The sequence below is a fragment of the Anoplopoma fimbria genome, chromosome 6 (assembly GCF_027596085.1).
Source record: "Anoplopoma fimbria isolate UVic2021 breed Golden Eagle Sablefish chromosome 6, Afim_UVic_2022, whole genome shotgun sequence".
Taxonomy (NCBI): domain Eukaryota; kingdom Metazoa; phylum Chordata; class Actinopteri; order Perciformes; family Anoplopomatidae; genus Anoplopoma; species Anoplopoma fimbria.
This window is the reverse complement of record NC_072454.1, coordinates 23,287,945-23,308,217: the sequence shown is the minus strand read 5'-3', so window position 1 is coordinate 23,308,217 and position 20,273 is coordinate 23,287,945. Positions and strand designations below refer to the sequence as shown.

Here is a 20,273-nt window from a genome sequence, read left to right as displayed (position 1 = left end):
AATGTTTGTGTCCCTCAGCAAAACAACATGCCAATGTAAACCAGGACAACAAAGACCTCCTTAAAAGTGAGGAAGAGGAAAAGGGAAATCATAATGACTTTGATGAAATTGAAGAAGAGGAGGATCCATACGACATCTGCCCGGAGGATATATATGATACTGTGGATGCAAACGGCACCTTTAACCCAGAAATCCTGAACCGCCCACCAGCCCCCATCCCGAGGCCTGATTCCATGTCTGATCTTGAAAAGTCTCAGACCTACATCGCCAGAGGTATCGAGTTGTCTCTTTTTCTTTCCCCCAAAATCACCTCAGATTTCATGAAATTGCTCTCCATGCAAAACAAGATGACTCCATATTTCTGACAGTATTTTCAGATAAAGCTGCGTCCCAGAGTCAAACAATGGAAACGGGATATCCTGCAGGTAAAGCACGGTTTGAGAATCTTTATTTTTTTGTAGAACTGGTTATAATCTCATTGGCTGCATATGACCTCAGCATTGTAGGAGCTAAATATAATTGTTTTAATGTTAACATACTACAACAAGGTTAGTAGAACAGGCCCTGCACTTTACTACGACCAAGTTGTTCCTCCACAAAAGGTCAAATTCATTCTCTAGTAAACATTGCCTTAGAATCCTAACGATTCCAATGTTACACTGTCTGTTGATTCAGTACTTCGTATGTATGTATGGAAAACACAATCTTTACAGCTTAACTCCAATCAGTGGTGGGATGTCATTAAGTACATTTACTCAAGTAGTGTACTTAAGTACAAGTTTGAGGTACTGCTTTACTTGAGAATTTCCACTTTATGCTACTTTATACTTCTATTCATCTACATTTGTCTGACAGCTTCAGTTACTAGTTACTTTGCAGATTTAGATTATTAATACAAAATATAAATCAATACATTCTGTTAGTTTTTAAATGTTAAACTATGCAGCAGTATATAAAGTAATTTAGATGAATCCCACCTTTACCAGCTGCAACGTTAAAGTGAAGAGCACATCAATGCATTACTAATTATAATCCAGTAATGCAACATATATGATTCTGATATACTCTTACTGTTTACTGTTAGTACTTTCAGTACATTTTGATGCTGATACTTTTACTGAAGTAACATTTTAAATACTTCCTCCACCATTGTATCTAATCACTCATACATGTTCACATTCCAGTGTGTTAATCATGTCCATTTTTAAAAAAGCAGTTAACATTTTTCAGAATTTAGCCCCAACATGCGATATTTCTACAGTATTTAAGTTTTCAAAATTTTGAATTGCATGTGGGACTCTTGCATCAACACCTCATTTCTCGTAGACAGTGAATGTAGACAAAAGTTTGCCTTTTGCGTTTGCTGTGAAGCTATTGTAAGAGAGGAGAAAGGCCTTTCATTTCTACTCTACATTGGATTTTTTTTTTTTAAAGGCATGAAATAACAGTCCTCTGTTTGAATGACGACCTTTTCCACCCATCCAGTTCAGCCTGTGGAGGCCCCTCCCTCTCCTGTTTATGACCCCTACGCTGGGATGAAGACACCTGGACAGAGACAGCTCATATCTCTGCAGGAGAGGGTGAAGGTGGGGGAAATTACCGTGGATGAGGCCGTCCAAGAGTTCAAGGCCTGGCAGTTTGACCATGAGCGGAGATCCAGCTCCATACGCTATCAGCAGGTAGAGCAAATATACAGACTTCAAGGTCGGTCAGGTGCTGATTAGTGGTCAAGATAAGGATCTAACGTGTGCGCTGTTTGTTTGTTTTTCTTCAGGAAAATCTGAAGAAATTACGAGACAGCATCACCAGACGCCACAAAGAGAGAGAGAAGACAGGAAAGGAGCTTGGTATAATAATTTGAATATTATTTGAATATTTATTTTGTTCATTATGAAACAAATGGCTCTAATGCAGATTTAATATAAATCTCCACAATGATCTGACTATAAACGTATTTTACAGTTATAAAATTATTAATACATGGGCCGCATGCAGTGGAAAATCACATCCGGCTGTTTTTTAAAAATGCTTATGTTTGATGTGGTCTCTCCCCTCTTAGATTATGAGATAAGTGCTCCGCTGCAGAGGAACTTATACTGGGGCCCCAGTGTGACGTTAGAGTGTTCTGTGTACGAGACGGCACCCAGAACGTTGGCTCTTCCTCCTCCTCCTCCTCCTCCGGCGACTCAGAGTATCCAGCGAGGCAGCTGGAAGACAGGTAGCACCTCCAGCACCTCCAGTGAGTCCCAATGTTTTTTTTCAGTTTGTTTGTGTGTTTGTTTTGTTTGTATTTGGTCAGAACTGTAACTAAATAATATGGACCTAAGTGTAGGTTTTGAGCTCTTGACATGGGTTACCACTAACAGTAAGTTCATGAGCTCAAGTTCTGCCGCCAACTTTTTAGCCTTACCTTGTTAGCAACAGGTCCTGAGGTTAGCTCAACATGTGGATTGGCAATATAGATAAGATTGAGCTGAAAGACCCGCCTGTAGGTACCCGGTCAACTAAAACAGCAGCAAAGAGAGATAATAGTATAAAACAAGCGGATATATTATGGCTTGCCAACTTTTTTGCGAATAAGGTTGTTGTCTTGTCATATGTGTGTAAATCCACACACATATGATTGTATCCATAATTGTATCATAATATAATAATAGCAGGAGTGGCATCGTCAGTGTTCTAAAGCTGGAAAGTGGCAGTGGTTAACCGGGCAGAGGGCAGTGAATGTGCTTGTGGTACTAGGAAAGTGATTTAGAGGGTAGACTTCATTTGTTTTTATTCAGGAACAATAATTTATCAAATCAATTTTTGGCTTCGGACTTCATCAATCACGTCGTTAGTCTAAAACGATACAAAAGTATACGTGCTTTACTAAGAACTTCCTGGAATACTCCACAGCGATCTAAGGCGTCGGCACAGCACCTATCATCACTAGTAAGATGTGGATGGTGTAAATGGTAAATGAGTAAGGTTTGTGAATGGAAACTCATTGAGTGTTGCACATCGAACGCATCACCCAGGTTTACTGATCAACGGGAGGCTGAAAACATAAGCTTTTCCTGGCACCGTTTCACTCTGTACCCAATAAACTTCCACTGGCTTCCTGTCTCCCACCGGATCAACCACAGAATCCTGGTCTTCACCTACAAAGCCCCTCTACAACTGTAGAATTCAATTCAATTTTATTTGTAGAGGCCAATATCACAAATCGGACTCAGAGGGCTTCACAATCTGTAGTTTTTGAAGTTTGACCCTGCTGCCCTTTGCTAACTCTCCCATTTTTCTGTCTCTCTTCGCTGTCCTTTATTAAAGGCAAGAAACTCCAATATTAATATAAATTAAACCAAAAAAAACGTGCAACACATTCTTGAGGAATCAACATCAGGGAGACCTCATTTGATGATTTGCAGGTCCAGACATTGAAACCTCAATCTGGTTGTAAACTCAGAGTTCAACCACATTTTCTCAATTGATTGATTACATAATATCATTTTTTTCTCTGCTATGATGTCCCAAAGACCTGACTGAATGATGACATCATCTGTAAGGAAAAACACCGGCCTTAATGTAGTCATTTGAGAAACCAGACCATGAAGATTGAGAACAACAGATTAGTAAACATCACACGTTATTGCAACGACTGCTTTAGTTTTAACCGATTGTTAAAATGTGGTGTGACCGCTTACGAAGATGGAACGCAGCGGGAGTCCTCCAGCCACATCTCCAACCACAGCGCCAGCGTGGGGCGCGAGTAGATCGAGTTGAGTACGGCTATCCCATGGCTCGTTTTTTGCACGCCAACTCGCAATCCCTGGGAGGGGACCAGTGGCGACTCAAGTCGTCTCTGGCGCTGTGGGGGAGGTCCGTGTCATTCCATCTAAGGGAGCCAAGCGGACCCAGCTCGTCAGATTCTCTGTTCCCACTTCTATATATAAACTTTCTAAGCTTGCTCAATGATGTCATCTGTGATGTCACTGAGCAGGCTGATCAAGACATGATGACATCATCTGTGATGTCAGAGAGCAGGCTGATCAAGAAATGATGACATCATCTGTGATGTCACAGAGCAGGCTGATCAAGAAATGATGACATCATCAGTGATGTCATGGAACATGCTGTTACTTTAGAAATGGAGGCGGGACAAAAGGTTTAGGGAGGAGCTTAAAAACATATTTGAACTGTTTTTTTGGATAGGCCAATAACACAAATCACAAATTGGTCTCCAAGGAATTGAAAATTAGTATTAAATATTTTCAGTTTCGCACTTTAAGCTATGTTTCAGTTTTAAAGTATTTTTTGACCTGTTGCCTTTTGGGAAAGTGCTCGTTTGTTCTTTATTCTTATAATAAAAATAGTTCACTAAAGTTGCTCTGTTGGAATAAGAGCCCGTGTGCTGTCACATTATGTAAATATGAAAGGGACAATTTTTACTTTTTTTGACAATTTCAGATCTAGGTTCTGGTTGCCTTTAATAATAATAATGATAAGATGTAGAGAAATGTATTACTTTTCATACTGAAAAATGATTTGCTAGTTGCCAAAGGAACTCGGAAAGGATGCAGGAGCTGGAAATATTCCCCACATATTGTTACGATTGAAGGCAGTCATGATATTTGCAGCGGTTGAAGCTTTCCGTGAAAAGCTTTCCAGACTGAGGGGACTTGACTCAAAAATTACTTTTTCTTCTAGCAACAAAACAGATGTTTGTCAATAAATAAATCTCTTCTGACAGACTAGAAAACAATATTTTACTTTTTATTCCTCTGTTCTCTATGCCCCTCAGGCTGCCAGAAGACAAAGCTTTTGCCTGAATTAAACTTTAATAGCCATGATAATTGTGTCCATCTCATTACTTGTGAGAGATACGAATGTTTCTGTTTGGCTCCCTTACATTTTAATGTTGAGACCTTTTCTCATTACAATACTAAACAAACTGTTGCTTCCTTATTCTGTTTTATTACAGTATGACGCACAATATTGCACGTATCTAAATTTTAAAGCAGCCCAACTACCATTCCTTCTCTGACTGTCTTGAAATGCATCACTCCCACTATCTTCATCCAATACTGGTTTGTCACAGTACTGGGAAACTACACGCTCACAAACAATTTTGAAGAAAGGCTTCACCCTCTGATCTTTGCAGATATCCTGACTTGCAAACAAGTCCTGCTCTGATGGTGCCCTAAAGATGTATTTGAAACACTTATTTTAGCTTATACTGTATTTTAAAAGTTTGAGTATGATGTTTATTTTTATATTTTATTTTCTTCGAAAACTAAAAGAAAAAGGATCAGAAAAGTGCAAATAAATATGCTTTTGAAATGCACTCATGTTGACAAAGTTTGAAGAATTTGCTGACAGCCTCCTGATTCTCGTTCTCACAGACTTAATCTGCCCGTTCTCTGTTTAACCTCGCTCTGATTGCTCATACCTGCAGACATGCTACACAACTGTAGCGTCTTTGTTGTGAGACTCGAACAGGTATTTCTATCCACATTTGGTGAAGTGGTCGTGCAGCATCTTTCACCACAAGAACTCACCTCGTTGAAACTTGAAATCACGTGCTTTCCGTCCACATTAACACATTTTGTTTTTCTCGTTACATCAGGTACTGAGAGCAACAGACTCAGCACTCACAGCACCTTTAGCTACAGCAGCGGGACAGAGCCTGACTTTGAGGTGAGCCTGAATCAACAATAAGAGCATTTACAGTGCACGTATAAAAGTTGTGTCTTCAAAAAGACCCTGTCCTCTGCACAAGTAACATGCATGACATGACATGACTACATCTGCAACAGAGATGTAGCCCAAGAATCTGGTCTTCAATTTAATTCTGTAGTCGCTGGGTACTTCAGTCCCCCAGTTCCTAAAACTGCTTACAAGTACAGATCTTCTTATAGTTTCAAAGTGATTAACAAACTCACTCTGCAATACCCACCTTTTTTTTCTTTCTTGTGAAATCTTGAAGCCTGACACGCAAAGCTCAGTGGTTTCTCAGAAATCATTAGAGCGTATTCAGAACTGTTATGTTTTTTCTGATGAATTCCATTTTGATGCTCTGTTTCAAACCCTGACATATCACATGTCTTTTATCTGATGTTGATAAAATAGGCCAGCAACCAACAAATATTTTCTTAATTCATTAATCTTTCATATTGTTTTGATAAAAAACTAATAAATGTCATCAAAATGTCACTAAAGCCCAAGTTGATATCTTTACACTGCTTGTTTTGTCTGACCAAATAAAAAAACGAAAAGATTTTCAGTTTACTGTCACACGAGATAGAATAGAATAGAAAATATTTTATTGTCTACTTTTCGAGCTCAAAAGTCCGAAATTTGTCTTTGGTTTGCATGTGCAAAATCTGCTATCAAAAAGGGGTATGTTGACACACATCATATAACATCCAGCAGGACAGATTAAAAGACATTTACATAAAAAAACACAATAGAAGCTACATTAGAAGTCGCAGCTGGTACTCGATGGTGAGGACAAGGTTAAATTAAATGTGTGCTGAGGAAGCAAGCTGGCCTCAAAAAAGTGTCTTTAGTAATTCAGATATTTTATGACAACAGGGACAAACGATTCCCTGCAGATTTTTGATCACCAGTGCAGCAATGGAGCCTTCAGCTCAAACTCGTGGCCCTTTGCTGAGTGTCACCCCCTCTCCCCCATCCATTTCCTGTCATTCACCAGCTGCTCTAATAAGGGCAATAAAAGCCATACAAATAATGTAAATGCAGCAAATCTTCAGGACTGAGAAGCTAGACCTAGAAAGTGTTTGGCATTTCTGCTTGAAAAATGACTTGAAGAAATTATCAATTAAAAAGAAAGTTGTGAAATAATTTTCCATTGAACCAGTAATTCATTAATCGACTAATTTTCTCAGCTGTAAAAGTCGAGTGGCAAAGATTAGTCTTATCAAAATGTGTTTTTCCTCTTTTCAAAAGGACACATTAGAAAATGCCCCTCCGCCACGTCCTCCGCGGCCGTCTGATGCAGCACCCCTCACTTCTCCACCCAGGATTCCCCCACGGCTCCCCGAAAGGTCAGTCTGAAGACCAGTGATTAAGTTTACTAATGTTAAAAAGCAGGCAAATATTGAACAATATAGTTTGATACAATTGCATATAAAACAATAGAGTGTAGCAAATATGTCTAATTGCAATGTGTCAGTGCCTAGTAGAGTGCTGCAGGGATAACTGTGTTTTGTAGGCTATTCATTTTACATTTACATGTCCCTGGTTCCCTTGACAAAAAGCCAATGGGATTTTTTCCATTGTATTTTGGTATTTAAAAAAATAAGCTCATTTATGATACTTAAACATTGTGTTCAGTAAGATACTCTTCACAAAGGAACACCACTTTAGTTATTTTTTAAGCTTGGATGCAATCGGCAGGAGTAAAAAGCTAACGTTGCTAACTCATTGCTTTGTTTTAAGACTCATTCCTGTAGAAATCTATAGCAATTCTACTAGAATTATAAGATTTAAAGTGTGGATGTGTGACAGAAACAAATAGAGAGACCATAAAGAATCTACAGGCAGCATTGACTATAAATTATATTGAACGCTCACCCACCAGTGATTCACAGCTATGCATTAAGGAAGAAGCCTGCGTGAGAAAGTAACAAAGGCATTGGTGTTCATGCTGTGTCAAGATATATTTATCTACACAGAGGTGAGAGATCACACGCTGACAACATTTGAAAATGAAAGCTCATATCAAAGTGATGCTAAAGTGTTTTGTTCTTAACTATAACTGAGTTCCTGTAACTTTATCTGCAACCAGCTCTGCGGTCTGGTGATCTTAAATGATTGAGGTGTTAGTATCTCTTTAAAAAGTGTGAATGCTTTGGTGATAATAAGGACAAAAGAAATGACCAAACACCTGCAGTACACCATGGCAAGAAAGTGTGAGGGTCTGCTAATAGTAGGGTCAAATTTGCCCGTGAGTGTATTATACACAACAAGAAAATAAACTGTGCGACTGATACCGTATGATACCAAACTATCAGTACAATAAGATACAGTGTGAGGCGACACAAAATGATACAAGACAATACAATATGTATTATACCTCTTGATGCGCCAAGGGAGATTCAAATAAGTGGCTCAGTACACTGACCTACAAAGGCAAAATACTATAATTACATGTTTAGTCAACATGGTGGACTTTTTTTTGCCATAGAAATGTAGAATATATGTGCAAACGGTATTTTGGATGTTCAGTTTCTACAAAACAAAGCTGAAAATCAAAACCACAGTTACTGAACTCGGGTTGGGTAATCTGTGGCAGGAAGAACACGCCGTCACACATGCACTCAGACTAGACATTTCAAGAAACCTGTGAAGGTTAGAGGATGATATATACACTGCAGCCTAGCTACAGCTAAAGCTAGATATACAGATTAACCCCTAAACTAGCTGTAAACTGCAGTTGAATTATTTGATTAATTGATTATTGATTAATCAACTCAATTTGTTACTCCTTACAACTTAATGAGGCAGCAGCTAAATCATGAAATGATGTAGAAAACCCTCCAGTTAAACTCCTGCTAAAGCTAACTAGCTTAGCAGAGTAGCATTAACAACCAGCTGAGCTTTTTACACTGCTTAATGTGATTTGTTGTTGTGAAGCTTCATTGTCCCACCTAATCACACATTTAAATGTATTCAAATTGTTAATAAATTCAATATATTGGTTTCAGTTCAAAGTCTTAGATCTATTCAAGCTGAAAGAACACATTTTTGTTTGTTGAGACGTTGCTCTCCTTCTCGTAACATTAATAAATGACTGAGTATCTGCATTTTTAGGTATTGTGTAGGTGTTATGAGTGTTATGGGTTTAATAATCAGCCTGGAGAGGTATAAAAAGCATTGCAACCTTTTTATAATGCCTCGGTGCCGGCGATATTCATGGCTGGAGGCATTATCCTTTGTGCTTGTCCGTGGGCCCGTCCATCCGTCATGTCCATCCTTGTGAACACGGTATCTCAGGTAGCCTGAAGTGAATTTCTTCTAATTTGGCACAAACATCTTTTTGGACTCAAGGATGAACGGACTATGATTTAGTGTGCAAAGGTCACTGTGATCTCGTGAGATGTACTTTACCAGTGAATAATCCTATGATTTGCTTATCAAGGATTTAGTGAAGTTATCCAAATTGTAAAGTTTGAATTTAATGGGATAAATAAATGGCACAGTATATTGGATGAAACAATGGTTTTGAAGTCTTGATGTATCTGTTGCTATTTTTTGGTTTGTTTGTGAGTCTTTTTTAATAGAATAATCAAGAATTGGAAGTCACAGTTTAACCACACTTAAATGTATATCTACGACTGTGTCAGAGTCAATAACCTAACAACACTGTTTCTCGTAGGGTGCCAGAGAAGATGCTGCATGAGCGCTACATATCTTGCCCGACTCGAGCACTTCCTCAAAGACCCACTCAGAGACACACAAACTCAGCCCCTCCCGTACCTCGACGCCTGCGCTGATCGTCCCATGTCTACTTCTGCTGGGTTTAGTTTCTAAAGTATTTTAAGAGGGATGTAGGAGTCAGACGGACAGTGTTCCTCTGCTAGTTATGAGTAAACGCATAGACAGTTGTTTTTTTTGGTATTTTTTCTGCTTTTATAAATTTTTATGCATCAGTGTAATTACGTTTCCATAATCTTTCAATATGTGTATATGTGTTTGTGGGTGAGTGAGTCTGTTATATTCAGTGTTGTGGTATGTTCTTTTTTTTTTTTTTTTACCTCTAATAACCCTGGAACATTTAAAGATTTAACTGTTGCAACTGTAAAGTAAACATTTTCTTATAGACCTTAGCTTTAAGGTGTTGAGTTAAAGGGGAAATAATTGGGTTTAACTAAAATTTTAATTATTATATTTAAACATAGTTGGTAGTGGTTCTTCCGTTAACTGAGCCAATGACGTAAAGTTCAGCAGAGAAAAATAATATTCCTTTCTATAATTAAGCTAGTACTTAATTGCAAGTTGCTTTGACATTATATTGCACTTATTTTACCTCAAATGATGTCACCGTTATGCTTCTTTAAGAACTTAAAGTTTAGTTGTGTTATTTGTATATCTTTCTTAACTTGGAGAAATCGTACCTTGATGATAAGGTAACCTTTAGGAAGTCTGTTTTGTTGTACATCAGACTTATTCTAACTTCTGAATTTCCATCCATCCATCTTCCGTAACCGCTTATCCAGTTAAGGGTCGCGGGGGTGCTGGAGCCGATCCCAGCTGTCAATGGGCGAAGGAACTTCTGAATTTCATAATAAAAAATTGAAAATATGTTCTTTTTATACATTTGAACATGTTCTTCTTTTAATTAGTTCCTATCCAACCAGTATTTATTTTTTCTTGTGCAGTATGAGGTTTGGTCACTTGATGGCGCTCCATATTCTCTGTGTGCATTCCACTGACATTTAACATGTATGTAAACACTTTTATTCCAAGTAGATTTGTAAGCATGCAGCAATTTAATGAAATTACAAATTACTTCACTGCTATAAATATAAATTAATCCTCCTGGCTCTGTCCCCTCAATAGCTCTGGGAGGAGAAACATTTATATAAAGTTTGAGAGAGTGTAGCTAGCAGGGACTTCTGGTCAAAACTTTCAAAGTAAAATCTTCACTGATAAATACACACAGCATCATAGTGAAACATTAAAAGCATGCTTTAAATTAGAGGGGTTGTTATTTATGCAATCATTCACCGTATAGATGTGTGATTAATAACTCTAAGAAGGTGTTAAAAAAAAAAGGGGCCTCAGTCCAAGCTGAGAATTTTACTCTTTGTTGTTTTTTTCAGTTAGTAAGGCTGGCTTTTTTTGTGAATAAGATGACTCTATGCATTGACCTTTTTAGAAGTCCTAAAGGAAAAATATTGGACATATTCATCAATGGATATATTTCAATCATGAGATATTGAAAAATTAGTTTAATATTAGATAATATATATAATATAGATATATAAGTGAGACTCATTTGTTGCACAAATGGAATCCTGCTGTTTGGTCAAGGTCATCATGCACTTCATTAGGAATTTAAACCAGACCCCTGACAAACTCATTCAAGTTAAGTTTTAATAACAACCTACCAAGATTTATATGCATTTTGGTTCCTAGAAAATGTATGTATATCATTTTTTTGCAGAACAATATTTTTTAAACTGTGTTCATCAAAAATGTTATATTAACAATGGTTAACGTGACTCTGGGTAATATAGAGGTTTTGTTTATGATGATAAGCCTGAAAAAACAGAATTATCTGTAGTTCCCCTCAAGGCAACTGAGCATTTTAGCATCTTTAGCTAATTGTTTCTGTTTAACTTGCTTCAATTTTACCATTTGGTTAAGGTTTAGTCTTACAGTACCTATCAGTCATGTGGTCTAAGCAATCAAACATGTTTCCCGCCATCAACATGCAGGGCGGGAAACAGAGTACCTACAGACAGGCAAAGTTAGCATCGTTAGCAACCAGCTAACGTTAGTGAACATAGCAGCTAATTGTGTCTCAGGGGTTGATGGCGACTACAAACAAGCCCATAGAAGAGTTTATGTTGGACTTATATGTATCAAGGGGTCTGAAACGGGACTCTTAATGAATGCAAATAATGCTCCCTGTTTCTTGGAGGTCTAAAGCTAACTATTTGCTATTGCTATGGTAGCCATTAAACTTGGTAGTTACCGAGGCCACAATGCGTGTGGTTCAGCTGCCACCAAGTGGTCAAAAATAAATACCATAATAGGTAAGTGCTTTCAGTCAAAAACATTTGCAACTTCAACATTTATTTATATTTTAATATTTAACGTTTCATGAATGAAGTGACTGAAAGTCCAGGCTTTTATTGTGAAAAGGCGGCACTGGTTGTGTAGTGCGGCAGCGTCGACGCAGCTGAGGCCGGGGAGGGTGAAGCGCTGACGGGACGCTGGTGGAGAGCAGCCGCCGGCGCACGGAGCTCAGTGGAGAGTGTCTGCAGCAGCGAGCCTAACACTGGATAACCACCACACAGGGGTAAGCGTGTTCCTGCTGCGCACCATGTGGCTCTTCTATGTTTTTTTCTGGAGATGTATTATTATTATTCCATGCCTACATTATTATTATTTTTCTTTTTAGTTATACATTGGCACCATAAAAGCTGACTTTGTGTTATCATCTTATAATGCAAAAAGCAAGCGCCACTTAAATCATTATTCATCACTCATTCCTTAAGTGTGAATTCAGCAGACTTAATCAAACGTAAGTGCCTTTTGAGATTTAAATCAATTTAGATTTTGCATGTCAGCAGAGGGGAGCTCTGGCTTTGGGACAGTTACTGCAGTACAGGCTGATCCAGGCTGATCCAGACGGTGCAGCCCGACATGGGTGCCGCACTCTGAAGCTACATGCCCAGGAGAAAAGCCACATTCTAAAGTCTGGGAATGAAACGCTTCCTGACTTTATACTTTTCTGGGAAAAACTACCTGGTATCATTTCCTTAAATGACTAATAAATCCTTCCTAGTGCGGTTGTTTTCTTTAAATTGGCAGGTTGCAGTGAGGCTTATTAGCGGTTCTGACAGTGAGTCATAGGGAGCAGAGCAGAACCAAAGGCTACTCCACATGCATACAATAAGGCTGTGACATCAGGACCATTAATGGAATGCATATTATGCGGCATGAAGGTGTTGGCAAAAGTTTATTGAATAGTATTTCAATATGATTTTTAGCACAGTGTTGTCAGATCAGACTGCAGCCTTTGCCATTGTTGATTGGATGATTTTGAAGGTGGAAATGCCTTTGGGGAATTGGTGCTTAGATGATCAATGCTGCATACTTAAGTAGTGATAAAACAGCTTGAATAGTTATTTTAGAGGAATATTTTGATCCTATTTTCTACTTCTTTTCTTCCAGTGTGTGAGCATGAGCAATACTACTGTGCTGTGTAACTGCACAGTAGTATTAGTGCGAGTAGTCTCTGCAGTTATTGACACAGTGGACCTGAATGTTAAACTTCCCGTTGTAGTCTGACAAACAGATCTGCCTGAGGCCTCATCGTGAACTGCATGTGACATGAACAACTGCCTCACAGCACAAGTGTGGACCTATATAGACACACAGACAATCAAATATACGGACCTCTTGTTGTTGATTTGGCTGGAATACAAAGCACAGCCAGAATAGGCTTTATCACAAAGTAATTAGACAGAGGGGAAGCTCTACAATGTTAAATGAAATATGGATTTAGAACATTACAAAGAAATTGCTCAACAATTAAACACTAGCAATAAGAAGCCTTGAAATGCCATATTTGTTTTAGATATCCTAACCTAATAATCCATTGTGTCCTTTTGCCATATTTCAGAATATTTCTTAGTACAGCGTGTACCTCAGTTGAAAAATAAAACATCACCCACATTGCAAAATTTGTTGTCAACGAGACGTTTTGTTTTCTCCTGTACCTCAGAAGAGGTATATGTCCTGTTTGCTTGCATTTTCATTCATTATTTTACTACAATGGAGATTTCTTTTTTTACTCCAAAGGATCCGAGTAACAAGACGCTACACAAGCTTGATAAAATATTAACCCCAACACAAATAATTCATTGACTGCTTCGAGGACGGAGGCAAAAACCTTTTTCTGTGTTTGTTAGGTGGAATTTCTTCTGCTTGTCTTTATCACCCGGACACATTTGACAGAGATAGTGTATCTAGACAGGGTTTACTCAGAAAGAACAGGACCTCCATTAGGTACATGCTGAAGGACTTTGGGTATGTGTGCTCTAATCTGTTTTGTGAAACAATGTTTAAAATCTCCCTGAAGGCACAGCTTGTGTCCACTCTGCTCACGGATCAGCAGCGTATGAAGCAGACCCCTGGTTGATGACATGTTAGCAGAGGAGTTGTAGATGTTTACACTGAGAGGGTGATAGGATTGCGTGTGTGAATGGAAGTCATATGTTACCTAGTGGCTCCGCCGTGAGCTATTTGCAGTCACTCAAAGAGCAACAAAAGCCTTGTGACCCAATGCAAATGTGCAAATAAAGCAAGTCAAATTTGAAGTATGTGAAGCAACATTTTTGGTTGGAATTGAAAAGATTCAGCATATTTATGTATGTAGTTTACAGATGTACAATGTATCTTTTGCAGTAGTTTTTTAAAGAGGATTTTCTGTTTGAGTTATTCACATTATTTCAGGTGTTTTATTTTGTATCAACAGGGTACAGAGTGACTAATATTCTAACATAAAGTAAAGCTTTTCTAAGCCAGTTACTAACTAGGTGTTGCTTTTTCCAGGACGCAATAAATCAAGGTCAAAGTGTTGCATCTCAGTGTTTTTGAGCTGGACAAACAGAAATGATAACCTGTGGAGTTAGCGGGGGACCTGTTGGTATGAACCCAGCACACTTGTTAATATTTTATGAAGCTTGTTCAGAGTCAAGTTACGCAGGTCCTCTAGATTTGAGAGGAGCAACCCTTGGGATCATGAATCTCAAAACTGAATTTCAAAGATTTACCGGAGCAGGCTGGCCTCCAGATCACCCAGTGGTGGTTTTGATGATCTCCATTTGGTTTGTAAATCTGGTTTATTCAAGTTAAACCAACCCACATATCATGAGAATTTGCTTGCGTTGCCAAATGCGTGTCTCTTAGCTGATACTTTAATACATATAAGAAAGATAATGTCTTTGTAGTGAAGGCTTACTGCATCCATGTGAAACTTGACAAACTGGACAATAGCAGAAATGATTTAATGATATTCTTCTCTTAGGTATATTTCTTAGAATCATATGTATTTATTAGAGTTCATGCATTCCACCTGCTTAGTGAAGCTGGATATTAGCATGACATGGACCAGAACCTATGTTGTGCCAGTGTTTGTAGAAAACGGCCTCGTCTCTACTGTGAATAACGGATAGCTTTGAACACCAGGTTTCTGTTTTCACTCCACTCCTTGATGTTACAACAGGTTGCTTAGCAACCCCCATATCCCCGTCCCCCCACAATCGTCTGGTTTCTCCATCTGCTGCCATTGGCTGAAGTGGATGGTGAAGTGAAGTGTTATGCTTTGGTTTTCCAAGGTTCGTGGCACAAAGAACCCATGAATGATCATTGACGCATGTAAACAAGGCAGTGAAAAGACAATTTATGCTTTAGTGATGGATTTAAGCAGCACTCCTCATCCCCCTCACCCTTCTCCCCTGTGTTACATTTCAACGACTGATGGAAAACAACAGCATCACGGCAGTTGTTGGAATATATCTGAGCTAGAACCAGCATGTGTCCTTGCTCATCACCACACGAACCAGACCAGAATGAACAAGCGACAGTGATGCATAGCAGGTTTATAAATCACTCACCGCAATTTATAACAAACAATAATGAAACTCTAATAACTGTGCCGCCAGCTACGCAGGAAGCAGGCCTGTTGTTGATGGAGCTGCCTGCCGTGTTTGTGTCTGGGTGTGACAGGTCGCGTCAGACTGGGCCGGCATTCCTGAAATAGACAGATGATGGGGACCCGCTGGAGTCCTGGCAGGCGCTGGTTTCACACGAGGATACCTTTATAGCACTTAAAATTGCGGGATTATCACATCGCTGTTTATATTCACGTCCAGCCGCCATATCCTATGACTCAATTATCAAGTAGTCCTATCGCATAGACGCTCGGAGAGTTATATTTAGGGGCAAAACATCTAGCAGAGACGAGGAAACACTCTCAGCACTCTCTCAGACAATGATTTGAATTGTCATCGCAGCTCACCTAATGTGTGCGGTACGTCCCTTTATCTAAGCCAGGAGGAATCTATCGGCGCAGCTGAGCTTGTTATCTCCATACATGACATCAAAGGCGCATCATGTGTGTCTGGTATTCATATCACCAAATTGAAATGGCAGTAAATCATCTTAAGGAAATTATCCTTTTATTGAGGCCGCTGTGGATTCCTTTCCAATTATGTCACTAACTGTATCAGTTAATGAGTATCTCCTTATTTGCTCATAAGACTTTCTTATTTAGAATTTTTCACTTTGCTAAACTCAAAGTAAACTCTCTAAAAGCCCCCAAAGACACACAGCAGGGCTACTTGAATATTCAGTTTAATGTTTATCCTGTGATCCAAGCTTTCTCACTCTTGGAGTGCAGCCTGGAGCCCTCGCTGTGAAGATGTATCACCCTGGGTAAACTGTCAGCTCACTGACATTCTTGTTACACTTGCTCTAAAAGCCTAGCAGGCGCGTTATAAGAGGGGCTGGCTCTCTACTGCAAAGCATCTGTAACAGTCCATGCGGCCAGCTGCAGTCCTCCACAGGACCCTCACACTGGCCATGGTCACGTCCAATAACTCAAGGCTTCTCGCGGACGCACTGGCAGGCCGTGAGCCTCTCCAAGCGCAGAGGGACACATCTTTCATTGGCTGTTGTGATGGGTGCTTTTGTTTTTTGTTTTTTGCCTCAGAAAAAGGACATTTTAGTCTTAGAGGTCACAAACATGACAGTGATGCCATTGGATCACCACAAACTCGTTAAAGTCTGTGATATTTCATTAGGTGAGGTTCAAAGAATTAAATCATAGAAGCGGTGTTCATATAGACTCGGCATAAGCTCCCTCCATTATCAACATGAATGCGTAATCCCGCCTCGAGGCCTATAATGACTGCAGTGTTTAAGTTACATACATTTCCTTTTATGCTGCAGTTGTTTGAAATGAACTTCAAATAGCTTGGTGGAGGAATGTGTAGAATCCCAGGCTGCCGTCCAGCGTGGAAGCTGTTTATGGAAGAGAGTTGGAAGGGTGGGTGTTTGGGGGGAGGGGGGGGCGGGGAGGCTCTTCTCAATTAGGGGGTATAAGCTGCTGCTCCGGAGCAGCCCTTTCGAGCCATTTTTGGAGCTATCTGGTGGGATCCACGCACAGCGCTGGATAGCTTCACTCCTCTCTGCCATTTGTTGACAAAGCAGAAGTCAAACGGCGTTGCGTAACGGCCCCCTCTGTCCGTCCATAGTACAGCTGAGCATGTGATGAGAGCTCTTTTGTGTTAACATTGCACACTTTTGAGGCGGCCTCTGACTGCGACACAGAGACCCCCTGTGTGAAACGCATCATAGCTCAACTTGGTACCAACCCCACCTTTGTTTGGATTTCACAGGGGGGAGACGAACACAATCTGGAGCCTGATTCAGACAAAGTGATTGTTGCTGCTCTGGTCCACTGGACATTGAACTCATAAAGCAATCCTGGGGGGAAAAAATCAATAAAAAGAAAAAAAGATATACTGTATCCACTATGGTCAGACCCATTTGTTGGATACCATCCAGTTTGTGTCTCCCACATCTAAGACGGAAGTTTCTTTCTGATCACAGCCACATAAACCCAGCAGTTTTATTTTATTTATCACTGTGATTTAAGAATTGAAGTTTCTTGCAAATGATTTCTTAAAATTAAGTGACAGTCCCTTCACTTCCCACTAAAATCCAGAAGGTGTGTTCAGTCACACGGCCTATTCAAGAGAAAAATCGGTGTTGAAATAAATAATTTATTTAATTTCTTGGAATGAAAATGGATGTGTCATAATAAGGTCCAAATATCATCTTTGTTATAAATACATTAGTATGAGCCTTCAAAATAAAATATATTTTAGTGCTGAAATTCAACATTTTGGGAAATGTACTTATTTGTTTCTTTCAAATAGTTTGATGAGAAAATTGATACATCTCTAATGACTGTAAGCTAAATATGAAACTGGAACCAGCGTCCAGTTAGTTTAGTTTAGGATAAACTGTATCCGTCTAAAGTTTAAAAATATGCCTACAAACACCCCACTAACTATCACATTTGATCTAGTTTGTTTAATTCCTACACAAACAGAAGCACAAACATGCTAAACTAAGCCAATGGCTCCAGCTCCATCGTTAAAACACAGACATAAGAGTGATATCAATCCTTTTCAAAGCAACTGTTTTTCAGTTTTGTATAAGGTCAACATGACAAACATTCCCAAGGTCTACTTTACCAAATGAAAAGCTTTTCTGTTTGACTCACTTTTACCTGATTGTCTTTGGCTTTCAAACTGATGGTAGTACAAAAATAGCAATTTGAAGAGGTTTATTTTATAAGTTCAATTGATAGTAAATGATAATGAAAATAATTATTAGTTTTGGACCTGATCTATTTCGAAATGTAGTATCCACATCCACATACATTGTGTCTTACTATTCAGTAGTCCGATAAAAAGATTGTGGTGTCATGGATGTTATCACACATTAACATGCAGTCAGTAATAGTCATTGCACTAGTTCATCATGTTGACTGAGGTATTAAGACCTTATTGACGGTTGACTCATCCAGTAGTGAATTCCAGCCGTCCTCCAGTGGACGTCTGTCTGTCGCTCATCTATTGGCCCCGCAGGAGCTTTTCCAGGGGCGGGAGGATTTTATATTGTGGTCTGCACAGTTGTTGAGTGGGTGCCACATTCCCAGGTGGCATGTGGTGACAGGTCCTTCTGGGCACGCCTGTTGTCAAAAACAAACAGACCCCCTACATAGAGAGGGTCAAGGTCAAAGCTGAGCCAGACGCCCCAGGAGGCTTCAGAGGGACCTGATGTACGTGGACTAAGGACTCGTCGTGCACATCGTTTAGTAGGTAATGGGCCTCCCTAAATCCAGAGTGATGTGTTGGGACGATCAGAGTCTTTTGGGAGTTGCTTGTTCTGGAACGGCATTGTAGTTACACAGTGAGCATCCGATTGGAGATTCATGTGTCAATGTGTGCTGCAAATGGGATGAATCATCTCGCCTTTGCCGTATATTCCTGCTTTTAGGGTAAACGCACAAGTTTGAGCTGAGTGGGCGTTTCATTGGCTGTGATTCCTGGAACCTTGACTGATCATTTTAGTGCATGAATAACTCCTGCGCTGTTAGACAAGGTTTGTCAGGTCTGTGGATGAGTGAGTTTCAAGAGACGACCAGGAGACGTCAGAGCTCAGTGTTTTGGTTTGTGGCTGTTTTTATGTTCTTCCTCATTTTGAAGGAAACACCAAAATCTTGTTGATTCTTGATTCTTGTCCTGCTCTGTCTGGGACTTCTGGTCTAATCGAACAGCGTCGAACCGCGATGCGTCGGATCACCAAGAAGCACTTGTGGAGAATGCAACCTTAAAAAAGTTCTTATCTGTCGAGCTTCTTGGTTTAACTCCCTATCTGCTGAACTTTGAGCCCACTTTAACGCCATCATCCATTTGTTTGTCCCTTAGACATTCTCCAAATTGACCCCATTTGTGAAGAAGAGTCACCTAAAAGCTTCCCGAAGTTTGTCTGATAAAGTCATCTCTAATTACCCTGTTTGTCTTGGCCCAGTCACTGCTGGCCGTCCCAGAGCTCTGGCACTGGTCTCATCTTTTTCACAGGCTGGATGGGTAGCGTCTTTCGCCCCCGGCTCTGGTCTGAGGCATCGCTTCCTAAAAAGGCCAGGGGGGACCTGTGCTCTCGTGTGTTTATACAGCCAGCTGAACACTGCGAGCAGTCATCTTCACATTATCTATCATATGTGAGTGGTTTGAACACTCCCACATCACTCTTTATTCTGTATATTCACCATCTTGGGGTTCGTCTGAGGACACAACGGAAGCAGAGATGAGCCCTGTGTAAGCACTCCTCACAGGAGTGTCTGTTAATGGTTTTCACTTTGGATGCAAGGGGGGTCGGGAACCAATTGATTTTATTAAAGAGAGAAAGGAAATAAATACACAGTTTCTGATGTTCAGGGAACAGCTCTGCTCAAAGACTGGAAGAAGTTTAAAAAGGTTTTCAACTTTGTGTCCCCAAGGGACCTGTTTGGTATCGCTCCCATTTTCCCTCATCCATTAAGGCCTATTTGTGGAGGTTTCCAGCTGGAACATGAGTCCCCTGCCTGTTCTGCAGGTTGGCTTATTTACTGCATGTGTAAACACAGTGCACACACAGTCCCACGCTAACTCAGAGTGGAACAAGCAGAGATACGACTCTAAAAGCACCTCAGAATTGAAATTTTAGAAGATGTTCTAGATGGATTTAGCAATTCCTGCTTTTTCCTATTCCCCATCATCCATAGCCTGCAAACAAAAACACTGAGTGTGCGCCTGCGTGTGTACATGTATGCTTGAGTGACCGTTTGAGTGCCTTTTTGTGTGTGTGTTTGTGTCTTGACTCAATCACCATTTTAAACGGCGACGTCTCCTAAATCAGTCGTGCTGGCGGAGCACAATAGGAGGCCCAGCGGAGCAGAGGGAAGTGTTTCACAG

At 39.9% G+C, this 20,273-nt stretch overlaps 2 protein-coding genes across 2 annotated transcripts in view; both read left to right on the top strand.

The window, feature by feature from the left end:
- Window positions 1-10,620, top strand: part of pik3ap1 (phosphoinositide-3-kinase adaptor protein 1) — a 34,583-nt gene extending 23,963 nt beyond the window's left edge. The window contains exons 12-19 of the mRNA XM_054600628.1: window positions 19-273; window positions 369-425; window positions 1,486-1,679; window positions 1,775-1,847; window positions 2,060-2,239; window positions 5,609-5,679; window positions 6,952-7,049; window positions 9,383-10,620. Coding sequence (XP_054456603.1) covers window positions 19-273; window positions 369-425; window positions 1,486-1,679; window positions 1,775-1,847; window positions 2,060-2,239; window positions 5,609-5,679; window positions 6,952-7,049; window positions 9,383-9,500 — 1,046 coding nt within the window. The 3' untranslated portion in view covers window positions 9,501-10,620. The remainder of the gene's footprint in view (window positions 1-18; window positions 274-368; window positions 426-1,485; window positions 1,680-1,774; window positions 1,848-2,059; window positions 2,240-5,608; window positions 5,680-6,951; window positions 7,050-9,382) is intronic.
- Window positions 10,621-11,956: 1,336 nt separating this feature from the next.
- The window catches only part of LOC129091941 (sorbin and SH3 domain-containing protein 1-like), a 40,596-nt gene continuing 32,279 nt past the window's right edge, over window positions 11,957-20,273 (top strand). The window contains 1 exon segment of the mRNA XM_054599639.1: window positions 11,957-12,034. The gene's annotated coding sequence lies outside the window, so the exon portion shown is untranslated.